We start from the raw sequence: 16,323 nt of genomic DNA, 5'->3' as shown, positions 1-16,323 counted from the left end.
GTGGATCACTACATCAAAAACTAATGATGTATGGTGACTAACGTAACATAATAAAATAAAATTTAAAAAATAACAAAAAAATGAGCAGAAGACATGAATAGACATTTTTCCAAAGCAGACAGATGGCCAACAGACACATCAAAAGATGCTCATCATCACTGATCATCAGGAAATGCAAATCAAAACTACAATGAGATATCATCTCACACCTGTCAGAATGGCTAAAACCAACAACATGAGAATCTTTGTGTTGGCAAAGATGTGGAGAAAGGGAAACCCTCTTGCACTGTTGCTGGGAATACAAACTGGTGCAGCCACTCTGGAAAACAGTATGGAGGGTCCTCAAGAAGTTGAAAATAGAGCTACCCTCTGATCCAGCAATCGTACTACTAGGTATTTACCCAAAGAATACAAAAATACTAATTCAAAGAGAGACATGCACCCCAGTGTTTATAACAGCCTTATCTACAATAGCCAAGTGTCCATAGACTGATGAATGAATAAAGATATGGTATGTTTATATATACAATGGAATATCAGCCATCAAAAAGAATGAAATCTTGCCATTTGCAATGACATGGGTGGAGCTAGAGAGTATTTGCTAAGTGAAATAAATCAGTCAGAGAAAGACAAATATATGATTTCACTCATATGTGGAACTTAAGAAAACAAATGAGCAATTAGAAAAAAAGAGAGAGAGAGAGAGGCAAACCAAGAAACAGAACTAAGAAACTATAGAGAACAAACTGATGGTCACCAGAGGGGAGGTGGGTGGGGGATGGGTGAAATAGGTGATGGGGATTAAAGAGGGCACTTGTGATGAGCACTGGGTGTGTAACTGCTGAATCACTATATTGCACACCTGAAACTAATATTACACTGTATGTTAACTAATTGGAATTTAAATAAAAACTAAAAAAAATGAAATAAAAGAAAATATAGGTGAGTTTGTGGGGTGTTTTTTTTTTTTTTGGATAGGGAAGAACTAGCTATTCAAAACACATGGAACACAATCATGAGTAAATTAGTAATAGATTCCACTTTAGCAGTGAAAACCTTTGATGAAGCAAATAATACTAGCTCCTAGAATTGTCACCTTCAATAGTTTATCTAGGGTAAATAATCATGAATGTCCATAAACATTTAGCTGCAATGATTTCATTATAGTATTATTTGTAATAGTGAAAAATTGCTAGCAAACTAAACGTCCCACCATAAAGAATTAAATTATAATACATTTGTGTCACACAATACTGTATTTGCTTTACAATGGTTGTATAGAACAGTGGCTAATAAACTGGGTATGATAATGTTGCTCTTTGAAAAGAGCAAGTTATGAAAGTTATGCATGGTATAAGACCCATTTTTGTTTCAAAACAAAGACACTATATTCAAGGGGAAATTTTTGAAATTTTAATAGTCTCTAGATGGTGAGATTATGGGCGATTTTTATTTTCCTCTACTTATCTGATTTTCATATTTCCTATAATGAAACAATGTAATAAATAAAGGAAAAGCTTTTTAAAATTAAGATGACAGAACTGGGGGTGCCTCAGTGGCACAGTTGAGTGGCCGACTTTTAGTTTCCTGGCTCAGGTCTTACCTCAGGGTGGTGAGATCCAGCCCCGTGCTCAGCGTGCAGTCTGTTTGGGTTTCTCTCTCCCTCTCCCTCTACCACACCCCAACACTCCCCCGCCCCACTCTGTCTCTCAAATAAATAAATAAATCTTTAAAAAAAGATAACAATTGATTGCATTTCTATGGAAACTGAAGTAAGATGCTCAGAGGTGCCTCAAGGAAGGTGTCCATTCTGGTCACTAATATTTGTTTACATTTAGATATATTACCTAGTCACTCAAATGTTAATAATAAAAACCAATTTTTAAGCCTGTTTATAATTTCAGTCTTGCAAGTTATGATCTAGTCTTAGTCCGTTTGGTTCGCTATAACAAAATGCCATTAACTCTGTGGCTTATAAACAACAAACATTTATTTCTCACAGTTCTGGAAACTGGAGAGTCCAAGATCATAGTGCTGACAGATTTGGTGTCTGGTGAGGGCCCACTGCCATGTTTTTGTTATGTCCTCACTTAGCAGAAAGGGTGAGGAGCTCTGTGGGGTCTCTTTTATAAGAGCACTAAGCCCATTCCCCGGGGCTCCACTCTCATGACCTCATCACCCCCCAAAGACCCCCACTACCTCCCAATATCAGCACACTGGGCTGTAGGTTTCAACATAGGAATTTGGGGGGAGGTTGGACACAAGCATTCAGTCCATAACCATCAATATTCGAATGAGGTGGTAATTTCTCTGTTTTTGAGGGTACCCACGGATGGACTACTTCCAGATTTCCTAAGAACTGTTTGGTGCAATGAGATGCACTTTGACTGCTTGTAAATTAATGAGTTATTTTCTCATACCCAGAGTTGTTCATTCAAGATACTGGTGCCTCTGCAGAGAGCAGGAGACGGTGGGATGTGCCAGCTGCTCAGACTGTGCTAGAGATGATGACAGCAGGGGACATCACCTCCACCTGCACCACTGTGCCCAAGGGTGAGTCTACACTCATTTCGGTCTGCGTTGCCAGCTGGGGGAGACAAGGCCTCGGATGCAGCTGTGTTGCTGGCGCTCACCCTGACGCCATCGTTCTCTTTTCAGTACAATCCCTATATAACTTTCCAAGATAATGTTTTGGTATCTCCCTCACCTCCTGAGAAACTTGCCTGCTAAGTATCCTAGACAACTGACCACTCCAGGTATGAGAATATAAAAGAGGAAAGATCTAGAATCCCACTGTCCTTGTGGTTGAAGGAGATTCTCTAAAGAAGGGCTGTTGGCTTGACTTGCCTTCCATGCTAACCCAATCACTTCCTTGGAATTCCTTGGAGGGGTTGGTTTTTTCCATGAATAAAATCCGGATTAAGATAATAACTATCCCACAAGGTTTAGAGTTAGCAGGGCAAAAACGCATACAAAGTTGCTCTGTAAGCCAATGTGCTATTTTAAATGTTAAGAGTGTTAAGAATATGATGATATTTCCAACCCAAATTTCTCCGTTTACATTTGAGCTTCCGGCATAGTCTTTGCACAAGAGAAGTTCACAGCAACATCTGGGTGTTATTTTTACAGGTGGTGAGGATTTTTATTACTTATTTCCTATGTTTCTCTTGATAACATGGGGCTGGGGGAGAGCTAAAATGTATACCCATTTTATAAATTGAAATATGTAAGTATATCACCGCCATTTATAAGTGTGTGAAATGACTTACATTTATACCATTATGGAACACTGAAGTCCCCAAACTTGCAAGAAAGGGCTTGCAAACATAACAATTTAATCTACTGTAAGCCAATGAGACAATAAGACCAATTTAAAATAAGTAAGCAGAATAGAAAATTTAACACACTGAAGTGTTTACAAAGCAAGTCACTCTCATATCCATTAGCCATGTGACATAAGTCACTAAACCTTATCTCCGTTTTCTTGCTGGTTACACGAGGGGTGGGATTAGGTTACCTCCAAGGTTCTCACGTTTTGTGATTTTATAAGAAGTCAGACGAAGCATTTTTATTTTCAGTAACACAGTCTCCTCCTCAGGTGGCCAAGGGATGGTGACCGAAGGCATCCCAGAAAATAGGAGACGGTGGCAGCATGAAGTGCCAGGAGCTTTAATGAGCGCTTTGGCTGCAGCACGTCTAACAAGTAGCTCGTTTTCTGCCCACGAAGGCGAATTGGGTACGCAGTTTATTTTTAAGAACATAACCAGCCCCCTGAGGAATTTTGTCGGAGACTTGTAAATACAGAAAGGGGATAAAAATACCTTCAGCCTGGAGAGAGAGCTGGAAAGGGCTCAGCCTCTTCGGAAGCTGATTTGCTTTGTCCAAGCCTGTTCCAGATACCACTAACAAAAGCCTCGAGCTTCCCAGAAGAGTGGGGTAATTTTCTTTAATGGGATCAGTTGACAACTGATGAAAATAAGTAGGGCAAGTGGCTTTGTAGGAGGTAAGCAGGTACTACTTAGCTCTACCTGACGGTATATTTCTGACAGCTATTCAACAGACTCAAATTACTCTTCCATAGGCAATGCAAATACATCATCGTAGAGTTTCTTGGTTTTGGGGAGGGTTTTTGTTTTTGTTTTGTTTTGGTCTCTGACTTTTAGCAAGATGATGCTTGTGTTTACTTTATGGGAAGCCAGCCATCCTTTTCAAAAGTTTGAGGGAATTCACGTCCCAGGGGGAGTTTGTCTTTGGAAGGTGCAGGTGTGCACTGCTACAAGGAGGGTTGCCGTGGGCAGGCAGGTGGGGCAAAGGAGCATCTGTACAGGCACGCTTAGGGACCCGTGTTTCAGGAACGTGAGACTGAAGCGACAAGGAGGCAGAGATACAACCTGGGTGTAACGGAGGCTGGGAAGTACTTACAAAGCAAAGGTACAACACGAAAACATGTGCCACCCTGAGGATATTGTCAGAGAAGTGCCTGACGATTGCCCAAGAGTGAGTCCGCCAGCTTGTGAAGCCTAAACTTCACAATCGTTGTGAAATCCTTGTGAAAGTTGCGTCTTCCAAGAATGTCCAGAAGAATGAATGTATCAGGCGGGGAGGACTTTCAGATACACAGGCCTGTGGCAGACACTAAGAAAACCGGTTGGAGCAGGAGAGGGGGCCAGAGTCCCTGAGCATACGAAGTCCTTTGAAATCCTTTGGTCTTATGACTTCTATCAGTTATCACACTGTTGCTTAAAAGTTAAGAGGAGAGAGAGGGAGAAAGGGAGAAACTGCTCTTGAGACTCTCTTTCCAGTACCTTCAAATTACAAAAAGCAGTGTATTGTCTTTACTCCTTTCCCTTCTGTCCTGGGATGAAAGCCCTTGTCCCTAAGGATGGGGCTGGAGGCGGTAAGGAGGGAGCTTTGGGCGGACCGTGCTTGGCCTGGAAGCCAAGGGCTGGGATCCCAGGCCAGGTTATCAAGACACTGAGGTGGGGACATACTTGGTGGCTATGATGTTTCTTGCATTTGTCCCTGTGGTTCTTGGAGAGAGTCATAGAAAATTCTTCATTTGGTCTGTCATGCCCGATTAATTCATTCATGAGCTTGCCGTATTTTTACATGGATGGCTTTACATTGGGCATATATGAGCAATTTATCTGTCAAGTGAGATTGGTAACAGGAATTTGCCTCCAACGATGCGTTCAAAGCAGAGTGCGGATGTTTTCTTTTACAACCTGCCAGGGTGCTGGCACCCCTCCCGCCCCAGCTGAACTCCGCCTCTAACTGTGGTTGGCCTTTTGACTTCCTGTCCCTGGTCATCTTTTCTTACTTTAGCTCTACCCTTTGCACCCTCGCTAGATAATCCTCCTAAAACGGACCAAATCTCTTTTCAGCTTAAAATCCTGCAAAAGATGCCCTCTTACCCTCAGGATAAAATCAGTCTCTCTGCAGACTCTGAGCACCTTGAAGATTGGCGTGGCCCATCGCAAAGCCAGGCTTGCTAGCATTTCTCCACCAGCAGATAGTCCTCCCTCGGCTTAGAATGCCTGCCTCCTTTTGCCAGGATAATTGCTCCTGCAAGGTTTCCCTCTGACAAGCCTCCTCCCATTTCTGTCACTGTGTATCATAGTGGGTGGTGAGGCAGTGAAGGGCAGGTACTCTTCTCTCCCTGCTTTTCCCTGTGCTACCCGATGGGGCTTTGTAAATGGGTCTGGAATGACGTCGATCCTTAAGTGTTCTTTTGCACGAATGAGTGGAAGACCCTGTAACTATATTAATATGCTTCTCTTTAATCCAAAAAATTCTAGGAAGTCCTCAAGTTTGTCTACTCTCTCCCTGCCTTTTCTGTTAGCTGCTTCTGACAATTTCATATTCAGTCTCACGCTCAAATTCATTCACGCTCCAATATTTGTTAAATGCGTGAAATAGTGACATTTTGTCACTATATTTATCATTTAAATTCATGTCATAAAAAGATAGGGTAGTGAGTTTATTTCAATTTTTAGTGATTGCTGTGAAAAACCTGGATCTCAGACTCTTGCCTGTGTCCCCACTGATGGGGAGCCTCTGTTTTAAACGATTAAGAAAGATCTGAGCATGTTTCCCTTGCATCCTCTAGGTTTGGCTTTGCTGCTTAATACCCCACAAGACACTGTAATTCTCTGATCATAAAAATAAGCTTTACTTTAATTTCTGATTCTCATTATCTTTCTTCCCCACTAGACTGTAGGCTTACGAGAGCTTTGTCTTGATTACCACCCTGTTTCGTCTCTCTCTCCCTAGTGCCTAGAACTTAGCAGGTGGCCATCGTCTTTATGAATGAACATAAAACCATAGCACGTTTTTAGGATTACTTTATGCAGAGGCATGTGATTACCAATATTCGTATTGCCATCAAGTTGGTAAGGGAAATTATAATGTGGAAAAATAATTCTTACGACTGTGTAGAGTCTTCTGAAGACTTCCTGTGTGTGTGAGTTTTAATAACTTTGATTGCAAGTATAATAGACACAGTTTATAAAGGCTTTCAAGGATTAGCTATGGTCATACATTTAAGCCTTATTCATATGTCCTTCATCACTGTTTAGCTCAAACTTCCAACTCCTTGAAAATAAATTGCTTTCATGCTTCGAGCCCTGCATTCCATTGAAAAGTGAAACTTTATCAACTACCTATTTAATTTATCCTAACTTTAAGTTTAAAATAGCAAGACTTTGTAAAATTCTTTTCAATGACTTTTACTAGTAAAAGCTACACTCTTGAGATAAGGACAAGTATTTTTTTTTTAACGTGTGCATAATTAATTCAGGTCAGTAATTTTGTTTACAGTTTAACCACTCCAAGGGGATCCTTGGTGGGAAGGTAACCTCCATTTTTCTTGTGTAAGTTTTCAGGCCACATAGTTGCCCTGGTAACATCATAGGTGCACATCCAGATAACAGCTGATTTACATTTCTATAGTTAGCTATTCATTCTTTCTTCTATCCTGTTAAACAAAAAAATAAAAGCCTCCTAAAATTGTCTTCCCAAAATAAGGAAACAAAAACTATGATTCCCACACCAAGTGGAATACTCAGGCTGCTATTAATTAGCCAGACTACCTCATCAATCAATTCATTTATTTTATAATGCATTGTAGGGAATAATATAGGCTATGATTTGGGATGACACATATTGATTAAAAATGGGTAAATATTTAAGTACAGCGTGGTAAAATTTCTACTTGTAGGTATGTGCATGAATAGTCAGTTTACCAAAAAACAAACAAAAAATAGCCACACTTTGTTTTTAATTGCATCTTTGGAGAAAAGTTCCTATTTCTAATCCCACTTGTTAGCAGCGGGTAGGGATTTTTTTCCTGGAGACTAACGTGAAACACAGTTTAGCCCCCTAGGAACCAGATGGTTGCAGAGTGCATGTGGGCGAGGCAGATTCTGGTAGGTTACCAAAATGAGCATAGTCCTTCACTCTTCCCTGTATCCCTGCCCTTTGTGATATAACTTCGCAGCTCCTCCACCATTAAATGGCTTTTTCCCCCTCCCCTTGAATCTCAACTGGCCTTTGTGATTTGTGTGCGTGAGGAGGATGGAATTGAAGCAGTGGTGTGCCAAATCTGAGTATTTAAGGAGCTTTTGCTTTTTTTTTTTTTTTGAAACCTATCTCTCAGCTAGCTCCAGCTGGCCTGCTATGAGAGACCATGTGGACAACAGAGACAAGCCATCCCAAGAGAGGCCACAGTAGGCCAGCTAGCCTCCAGCTGGCCTGGCAAGTGACTGCACATGCATGACTGGGTCCAACCGAGACAGGAAGAGCCAGCCAGCTAAGCCCAGCCCAAACTGCCTAACGGCAGAATAGTGACCTCAATAAATGGTTACTGTTTTAAACCACTAAGCTATGTGGTGGTTTATTCCAAAAAAGCTAACTAATATAGACATGTGTAGCAAAATTCCCAAAGTGGGAGTCAAAAGTAGGCTAGACATAGACTATGTAGACATAGTTTTAAAGCCAACTTCAGAAGCCAGCATTATTAATTCTTTTGTGAACTCTTTTAGTTTTTGAGATTTTAAGAAAATCTGTCTCAACATCACACTTGACTGCAAGGTTGAAGTTATGTAGGAAAAAACCAGACATATTCTCTGTTTTAATGGAAACAATTCACAGGCTTTACCTTCATGGTTGATGTCCAGTACAGGATTTGGGGTATATACCCCTCATCATGTGTATAGGCTGGGAGGCTTTAATCTCTCTGTTATTTCTTTAACAGTGGGAACATTAGAACAATGGCTTCCTAAAGAAGATGAGGGGACTATGGAAATGGCCTCTGGCATTGAAGTAGATGAGGAACAACCAAGATCTGACGATGACGATATGTAAGTAGGTCCTGTCCAGATACCTGAATGGAGCACTGGTAGAGAGTTAAAAGGCTGTTGCTGAGATATGGACAATAGTCTTAGACCTAGCTGAGGAGACCAAGTTTTACTCACACAAGGTTTGTTTCTGGGCTCTCTGTTCTTTCCCAATGGCATTGTTTCCTATCTCTGCACGAGTGATATGCTGTCCTAAATTACTGTGTCTTTACCATATCTTTTGGTATCTGGTAGGGCTAGTCCCATACCTGCTTCTAGTCTCCGTATCTTTTTCTTCAAAATTATCTTAGCTGTTGTTCCCCTTTACTTACCACATACATCTTTGCATTTTCTTGTAAAGGGTCATGAAAAACTTTGTTAGGATTTTGAGAATGACATTACATTTGTTGATTAATTTATAGGATTTGACATCTTTATGATCCTAAATCTGAACATCCATGAACATAGTATAGCTCTGCATCTCTTTATGTTTTTTAAAATATCCTTCAGCATTTTTGTAATTTTATTCACAATAGAGGTACCACTTAACTTGGTTGTTCTTGCTATTGTCATTATTGATGGGGTTGTTTTTCTTTTACTGTGTTTCAACTTGGCAACTGCTAGCATATAGAACACTATTGATGTATCCTGTATCCTTACTGAACTCTTTTATTAGTTCTAAAATTTGGAGTCCTTTGAATTTTAAAAATTTTATAATTTACTTTTTAAATAGGTAATATACTCACATGGCTTCAAATTCAGAAGTTACACTCTTTTTATAGTTTTCTTGCTATCTCTCTACCTCAGCCACACAATTCCCCTTCCCAGAGTCAACCAGTCGAATATACCTCTTGTGCACACTTCTCCTGAGGAATTCCATTAAACTGTAAGCCAATATGTAGATCTTGTGTATGTGTGTATTCTTTTTCTTTTTTTATAGAAACAGTTTCATAGCGTACATGCTATCCTGCAGCTTCCTTTTATCACTTACCACTGTAGCCTGAATACCTATCATAATATACAAATAGTAGTATACATGCAGTTTAAATTCCCAGGAAAGCCAAGTATTAGGTCAAAGAGTTTGTACGTTTGTAACTGGATATTGTCAAGTTGTCCTTCACAGAGGTTACACCTATGAACACTTCCATTGACGGAGTATGGAAGTGCCTGTCTCTTATTGTTTGCATATCCAAAATTGTTTTATTGTTTTAATTGTAATTTAGTTGGGTATACAATTTTGACAATGATTTTTCTCCTGATCTTTATTACTGTTGATGAGAAAACTGCTATCTAATTGTTTTCCCTCTAGAGATATGCTAACTTTCTCCCCAGCACATCCGTAATGTTCTTTTTATCTTTATTTTCTTATGTTTCACTGTTGTATGTATGTCTGGGTCTGGACTTCTTTTTTATCCTGCTTGGCTCACTTTCTTCTGAGAACCCATGACTGTCTTTAGTTCTGGAAAATTTTTACCCATACTTTTCCAAGTGTTGCTTTTCTTATTCTGTCCATTTTGGTCCTCCAAATAGATATGTTTTGGAGCTTCTCAATCTGTCCCCAATAACAACTAATTGTACTTTCATATTTTTTATTCATCGCTTTGTTCCATTCTAGGTGAATTCTTGAATACTATTTTCAAACCTATCTGGGTATCATCTATTAAGTTTTTAATTTAAATGATTATATATCTCCTGTCTAAGATTTATATTTGTTTGTTCATATTTTTATATGTTCTTGTTTCAGTGTTGCATAATTATTTCCACTAATTTGAAGACATTTTAAAATGGATGCTGTTCTTTAATTTACCTTTTTGAGCATACTTACTTTAAGAATGTTATCAAAATCCTCCATAAAAGTAATTCCATCTAGACTTAGTTTCTGGTCCAACTTAAAAAAAAATTTCTTTTTGCCTATCCTTCTCTTACCATTAGATTTATTCATGTGTTTTGGAATTTTAGTTTACAGGATCATTTTGTTTTAGAAGTTTCATGTTTTGTTTTTAAATTTTCTTCCTTCCCTTTCTGTCTCTGTGCACCTCCTGCATATCTATCAGATTTTGTTTTCTTCAGTGTGTTCCCCTCCATTCTTGCTAGCTGGAGCCACTGAGGAGTTACACTTCAGTGCAAGGGTGATCTAGAAAAAAAATCTCAGTAATATGGCTTGTCTGTTTTGGCCCAATCTCTAGGAGAAGAATTTTTCCTGAGAAATTTATAACCATAGATTTGCCTTTACTTGGGTTTAGAATTTACAACACTCGGATGGTCTGGAAACATGTATATTGATAAATCAACATTAAAATTAATAGTAAGAAATCATAATACTCTGGGATCTCTAGAAGACATAAATATGAAATATCCTGGAGGGATATAACCTCAGTCCAGGCTACACTGCATTTTCTCACTAAGGCACTGCTGAACATGAGTTTGCAACTAAAAATAGAATCCACTATGAGAGAGAGCAAGCACAACAAATAGCTGAATTAGACCATAAAGAACTTCAGGTAATACAATTATCCTATGAATATTTAATATTTATATAATAATTTAAATTGTACATTTAAAATTAATTAATCAAAGTAAGGAATGGAAACATAAGAAAAAACTAGATCTATCAGAAAGGAGCAGGAAGATCTGGTAATTAACCAAATAAAACTTAAAAAAGTGAAAAAAATCTACTAATAGAAATCAAATGACAGTTTAAAAACAGAATAGGTACGGTTATTGAGGGAATTAATAACTGCAAGTAGACCTGAAGTAAAAAATGATATTAAATGTGAAAGAGGAGTTAAGAGTCATGAAGGTCCAACATACATCTACAAGGAGTTCCAGAAGAAGAGAATGGGAGAAAAGCAATATTCAAAGCAATTATAGCTGTGAACTTTTTATAATCATTGAAAGCCATAAATTGTGGCATCTGGGAAGTAAAACAATAACCAAGTAGGAACGATGACAATAAATTCACACCTAGACACATCATACTCTAAACTACAGAGGAACGAAGACAAAGGGATGATCTCATGTAAGCACATACCTCAAGAATGATAGCTTAACAAATTGGGAGCTCTAATTGCTGGTCCACCCCAAATTTATGATCTCCAATTTTAGTGAGGTCCTCTGTGGTATCTGGCAATCCTATGCCTGGTTTGCTTCCTTCCAAACCCTCCACCCTGCATGCTTACCCCCATCCACCTCACTCTTGTCATGTGACCATGCCTCCTTCACAGAGATACTATGTGGTTTGTAAGTGGAATGGGTTTGTCTAGTTCCATAACTTCTCTCTATCCTCATGAGTCCTCATTGCCTTCTCTTTCCCTGTCTTCCTTCTCAGACAAAAAACCGTCTCCCTTTCTGCTGAAAGCACATCCTGGTGCAGGTACTCTGCATCCCAGCCTTTCTCAGAGAATGTGTTCCTATTACTGTCCTTCTCCTATATTTTTAACGTCTCTCTATTAGCTACTTTCTCTCAGCATATACACATGCCGAAATCTGTCCCTTCTTGAGAAACACCAAAAAATCATTGCCCTCATCTTCTCAAGTTAACATTGTCCTTTCAGATCCAGGCTCCCCTCAAAGGAGTTTAAGCTCCTTGTCACTGCTAGCTTACTTCCTACTGCTTTCTTGATCTCCTGTATGATGGTTCCTGTCACATAGCATGCTGAAATGTTCTTGCAAAGGTCATCTTTTACCTTGAAATTGCCAGGTTCAATTGTCATTTCTGTCTTCCTCTTATTTGGCTGCTCCCTATCTGGAAATTCTCTGCCTCCTTGGCATCCATGATGAACACTTTCTTGGCTCTTACCAGATCTTCCTCAGCCTCTTTACCTGCCATGTAAATATTAGGGATCATTGAGATGGTTTTCCTGGTCTCCTGCCTTCTTCCCTTCTAAGAATATCCATGTTGAGGTCTTAGATAAAATTAGATACAATTTCAATTCCTAGTCCTACTAATCAGTATCTGTGAGACCTTGGGCAAGTTTTATTAACCTCTCTGAGCCTCAGCTTCTTTATAAATTGATGGTGAGAATGTCTACCTCAGAGTGTTGTATTAGATGAAATATAGTTATGTGTAAAGTGCTTCAGGGCACTCACTGGTGTATGATAAGGGCTCACTTTTTGGCGGCTGTTTTATTCTTTTTTTCCTCTTCTCTCTTCCTCTCCTTTTAAGAATAGATGGGTATTAATAAATATCATAAAGGTTGTTGAACACAGGTCCAAGTAAACAGAATACTGATTATCCCAATAATGGCTTTTATTTTATTTTTTTAAAGATTTTATTTATTTATCTGAGAGAGAATGAGAGAGAGAACACAAGAGGAGAGAGGGTCAGAGGGAGAAGCAGACTCCCTGCTGAGCAGGGAGCCCAATGTGGGACTCGATTCTGGGACTCCAGGATCATGACCCGAGCTGAAGGCAGTTGCTTAACCAACTGAGCCACCCAGGCATCCCAGTGGCTTTTTTTTTTTTAAGATTTTATTTATTTATTTGAGAGAGAGAGAATGAGAGATAGAGAGCACAAGAGGGAAGAAGGTCAGAGGGAGAAGCAGACTCCCTGCTGAGCAGGGAGCCCGATGTGGGACTCAATCCCGGGACCTCAGGATCATGACCTGAGCCAAAGGCAGTCGCTTAACCAACTGAGCCACCCAGGCGCCCCCAATGGCTTTTTTTTTAAATCAGTCTGGAAAGCCAGGCTGATATAATAAATAATTCATTACCTGGGTGAAAATGCAACTATTAAATTGCTTAAGTGAGAAGGGAAACTACCTTTCCTATCTATTTTTCATTGTTTTGATATCATAAAGTTAATTTTTACCTCTTATTTCCAGGAATTTTGAAGAATCTGAAGATGATTTGAGAAACGAAGTAGTAGAATCCCTGGAAAAACTTCCTACTTCCAAAGAGGAAGAAAAAAAAGAAGAGGCTCCTGATTTCACTAAGGGTGCTGAAAAGTTCGGAGGAGAGGGGATAGGCACCCAGAAATATGCAGAATCAAATGAAGGTTTAGAGAATATTTCTACTCGAGCTAATGACAAAGTATGCATTGCTGATGAAAACCGAGAAACATCAACAACCCATCAAAATATACAAGTGTGATTATTGTACTTTTTCATAAGTGGTAAGTCAGTATCTATTAACTGTAGTATCTGGACACAAGTCATAAACATTCATTTTGTAAGAGTTTTCTAGCAATCCCAGGGATTTATTAATTTTTATACCTGTTTAGACCTTGAGACTGACCAATTTGAGTGTAGAAATTAATATTTTACTTTAAAAATTTTTTAAAAGATTTATTTATTTGAGAGAGTGAGAATGAGAGAGAGAGAGCACATGAGAGGGGGGAGGGTCAGAGGGAGAAGCAGACTCCCCGCTGAGCAGGGAGCCCGATGCGGGACTCGATCCCGGGACTCCGGGATCATGACCTGAGCCGAAGGCAGTCGCTTAACTAACTGAGCCACCCAGGTGCCCTACTTTAAAATTTCTATCAAGAAATCTTTTGGACAATATATGTGATAGGCAGACAGAGTAATGTGTCTCTCTTCCTGCCACCCTCCCCCCGCAATACACCCAACAATGTGAATATATTGTTACATGGCGAAGGGGAATTAAGGTTGCAGGTGAAATTAAGGCTGCTAATCAGCTGACCTTCAAATAGGGGAAGGATTATACAGGTGGACCCAATGTAATCATAGGGCTGTTTAACAGTGGAAGAGAGAGGCAGAAGAGAGAACCAGAAGATGTCAGCGTGAGAGGGGCTCAGCCTGGTGCTACTGGCTTTGAAGACAGAGGAAGGGGCCACAAGCCAAGGAATGCAGGCAGCTTCTAGAAGCTGGGAAAGGCCAGACAATGGACTTCCCCAGAAGCCTGCAGAAGGAACACAGTCCTGCTGACATAGTGATTTTAGCTTTAGACTTCTGACCTACAGAACTGTAAGATAATAAATGTGTGTTGTTTTAACTAAGTTTGATAATTTGTTAAGACAAGGATGGAAAACTAATTCATTTAGAGTAATGAATCTACCATTTTAGAAAACCGTGACTTTGAAATTTCCTCTATTGAATACACTTTTTTGAAGCAGATGTTGACACTTAAGGGAGTAGGTTAACTGAGCAGAGAGGATCAAGGCATGTCATGTTAATTATGCACCAAGTAATCATTTTACTATGTTTTATTAATCCCTAATAGCTTCAAATGTGTAGATTATAAACTTCTTAAAGGCAGGGACACTACTGTTCCTTGTACTTTATGCTGGTCTTTTTACATATGGTGCTTGGCAGAGTGCCACAATTAAACAGTCTCAGTATTGAAACTGTGCCTAGAGTTTACCAGATATTTTATTTTGTTGTTGCTGTGAAGGATGGAGTGGTTACATTTCTAAGTGGTAGAATTCTGCCTAAGATATATGCTCTGTAATAAAAATACAACTAAAATTGCACATCCATCCATTGCTGAGCCAAGAAAACAAAGATGAGGAAGGGTTGGTCAGATTATTTTGAAGGTCTGCTTAGTGTTTACATTTGGGATATAATTTTATTAAATGTGGGGAAACGATCAGGGATGCATCCCACATGATTTGTCTTTTATGCCTGTATTTTCCTCGTGATGTTGGAGGTACCGTTCTTTCAACTTGGTGTATTGGGTTATAATCTACTCTTTTCGGGAGAGTGCTCAGCGTGGTCACATCATGAGGCTGAGAATATTTAAAAATTTCTCACCACTGTGTTAATGTCAACCTTCGTAACACATGACCCTGAGAGATTAGAGCATCATTAATTTTAGGAGTCTTTTAGTGGTCAATGTATACATGTTTACTTTCAGAACATTATGTGGTTCAGACGTACTAAATCTGTTGGTGTGCTAAACAAATATTAAGCAGTATTTGAATGCATGGAAAATGAAACATGGTTCCTGAAAATCCCAAAGATCCAAAGACCATTCAGTTATATGCGGGGGGTGGGGTGGGTGGTGGAGTGGAGAATTAATGTTTAAGGACAATGCTTAAGGTCACTGAGTCTGCTCCAATGACCAGATGCTTGGCTAAAGTCTCTAGCTAACATTCATTATAAGATTGAGTTCTTTGCTGTAAAGTAGGAAGTATTCATTGTGATGAGTACACATATCTGCAAGGTTTTTCAACCAACTTCAGCCCCCTAATTTACCTTACCCATCTTATGTACACCATTACATAAATCATGTTCTTGAGGCACAATTGATTACTTTATTCTGGGTTTAGGTTTAGCTGCATATGTCAAGTTGAAGCTATTGATCAGACTTGCATGTGTTTTTAGAATAAATTTTATTAAAAATTATGCATCTTGGTAACTATTTACCATAGCTACCAAACTGATCATTCTTTAAACGGTGTATCAACTCTTAACTTCCCTTCTAAGTCTTGTAACACGTATAGTCGTAGAAGTGAGCATGAAGCACTCAAGTATTAGAACTGATGCCTCTTTAAAGCCAAGGGTGGCCTTAGAATTAGGGTGGGGACAGAGGAGAAAGAATCAGCTGAGGAACAGTGGGAGAGGTAGGTAAAATTACAAGGGCATAGATTGATTCTAGTAATTTGCATAACTCCTTGTTGTGGATAACTTTTTTTTGTTGTACCCAAATCTGTTGAAAGATTTAGCAGACACTCTATTGTATTATAGTCCTGGAGTCCAGGTACATTTACATAATTAAACACAAGTATTCTGAAACATTCATAATTACACTGACCACTCATAATTTTGTCTATGACTTTGTAAAAACCCCTGAAAATTATTAAAATAAAGTGTATGAAGCTCTGCAGTGTCTTGTAGGTCTGAAATATTCGTTAAAAGAAATATGTCTATTAAACCTGGCAACCTATTTTTCTTGGGTAGCAGAGGCAAGACAATTTTGTTTTACCTTTGAATTCTTTCCCTCCCTCCGAGCTTCCTTCCTTCTTTTTCTTTTTCTTTCTCTCTCTCCCTCCCTCTCTCCCTCCCTCCTTTTCCCCTTCTTTCCTTTC

At 39.2% G+C, this 16,323-nt stretch overlaps 1 protein-coding gene across 10 annotated transcripts in view; it reads left to right on the top strand.

The window, feature by feature from the left end:
* NEK5 (NIMA related kinase 5) overlaps window positions 1–16,323 on the top strand; it is a 57,458-nt gene that overhangs the window by 38,198 nt on the left and 2,937 nt on the right. For 6 of the 10 annotated variants that reach the window (XM_027590472.2, XM_027590476.2, XM_027590481.2 and 3 more), the window contains 4 exons: window positions 2,425–2,553; window positions 3,599–3,736; window positions 8,255–8,360; window positions 13,160–13,427. In XM_027590472.2, the coding sequence (XP_027446273.2) occupies window positions 2,425–2,553; window positions 3,599–3,736; window positions 8,255–8,360; window positions 13,160–13,427 (641 nt within the window). Of the gene's footprint in view, window positions 1–2,424; window positions 2,554–3,598; window positions 3,737–8,254; window positions 8,361–13,159; window positions 13,450–14,023; window positions 16,273–16,323 lie in introns of those variants that run through there. The other 4 variants (XM_027590474.2, XM_027590475.2, XM_027590473.2 and 1 more) reach the window with 4 other exon arrangements.

The sequence above is a fragment of the Zalophus californianus genome, chromosome 3 (genome assembly GCF_009762305.2).
Source record: "Zalophus californianus isolate mZalCal1 chromosome 3, mZalCal1.pri.v2, whole genome shotgun sequence".
Lineage (NCBI taxonomy): Eukaryota > Metazoa > Chordata > Mammalia > Carnivora > Otariidae > Zalophus > Zalophus californianus.
This window is presented reverse-complemented; position numbering and strand designations above follow the sequence as displayed.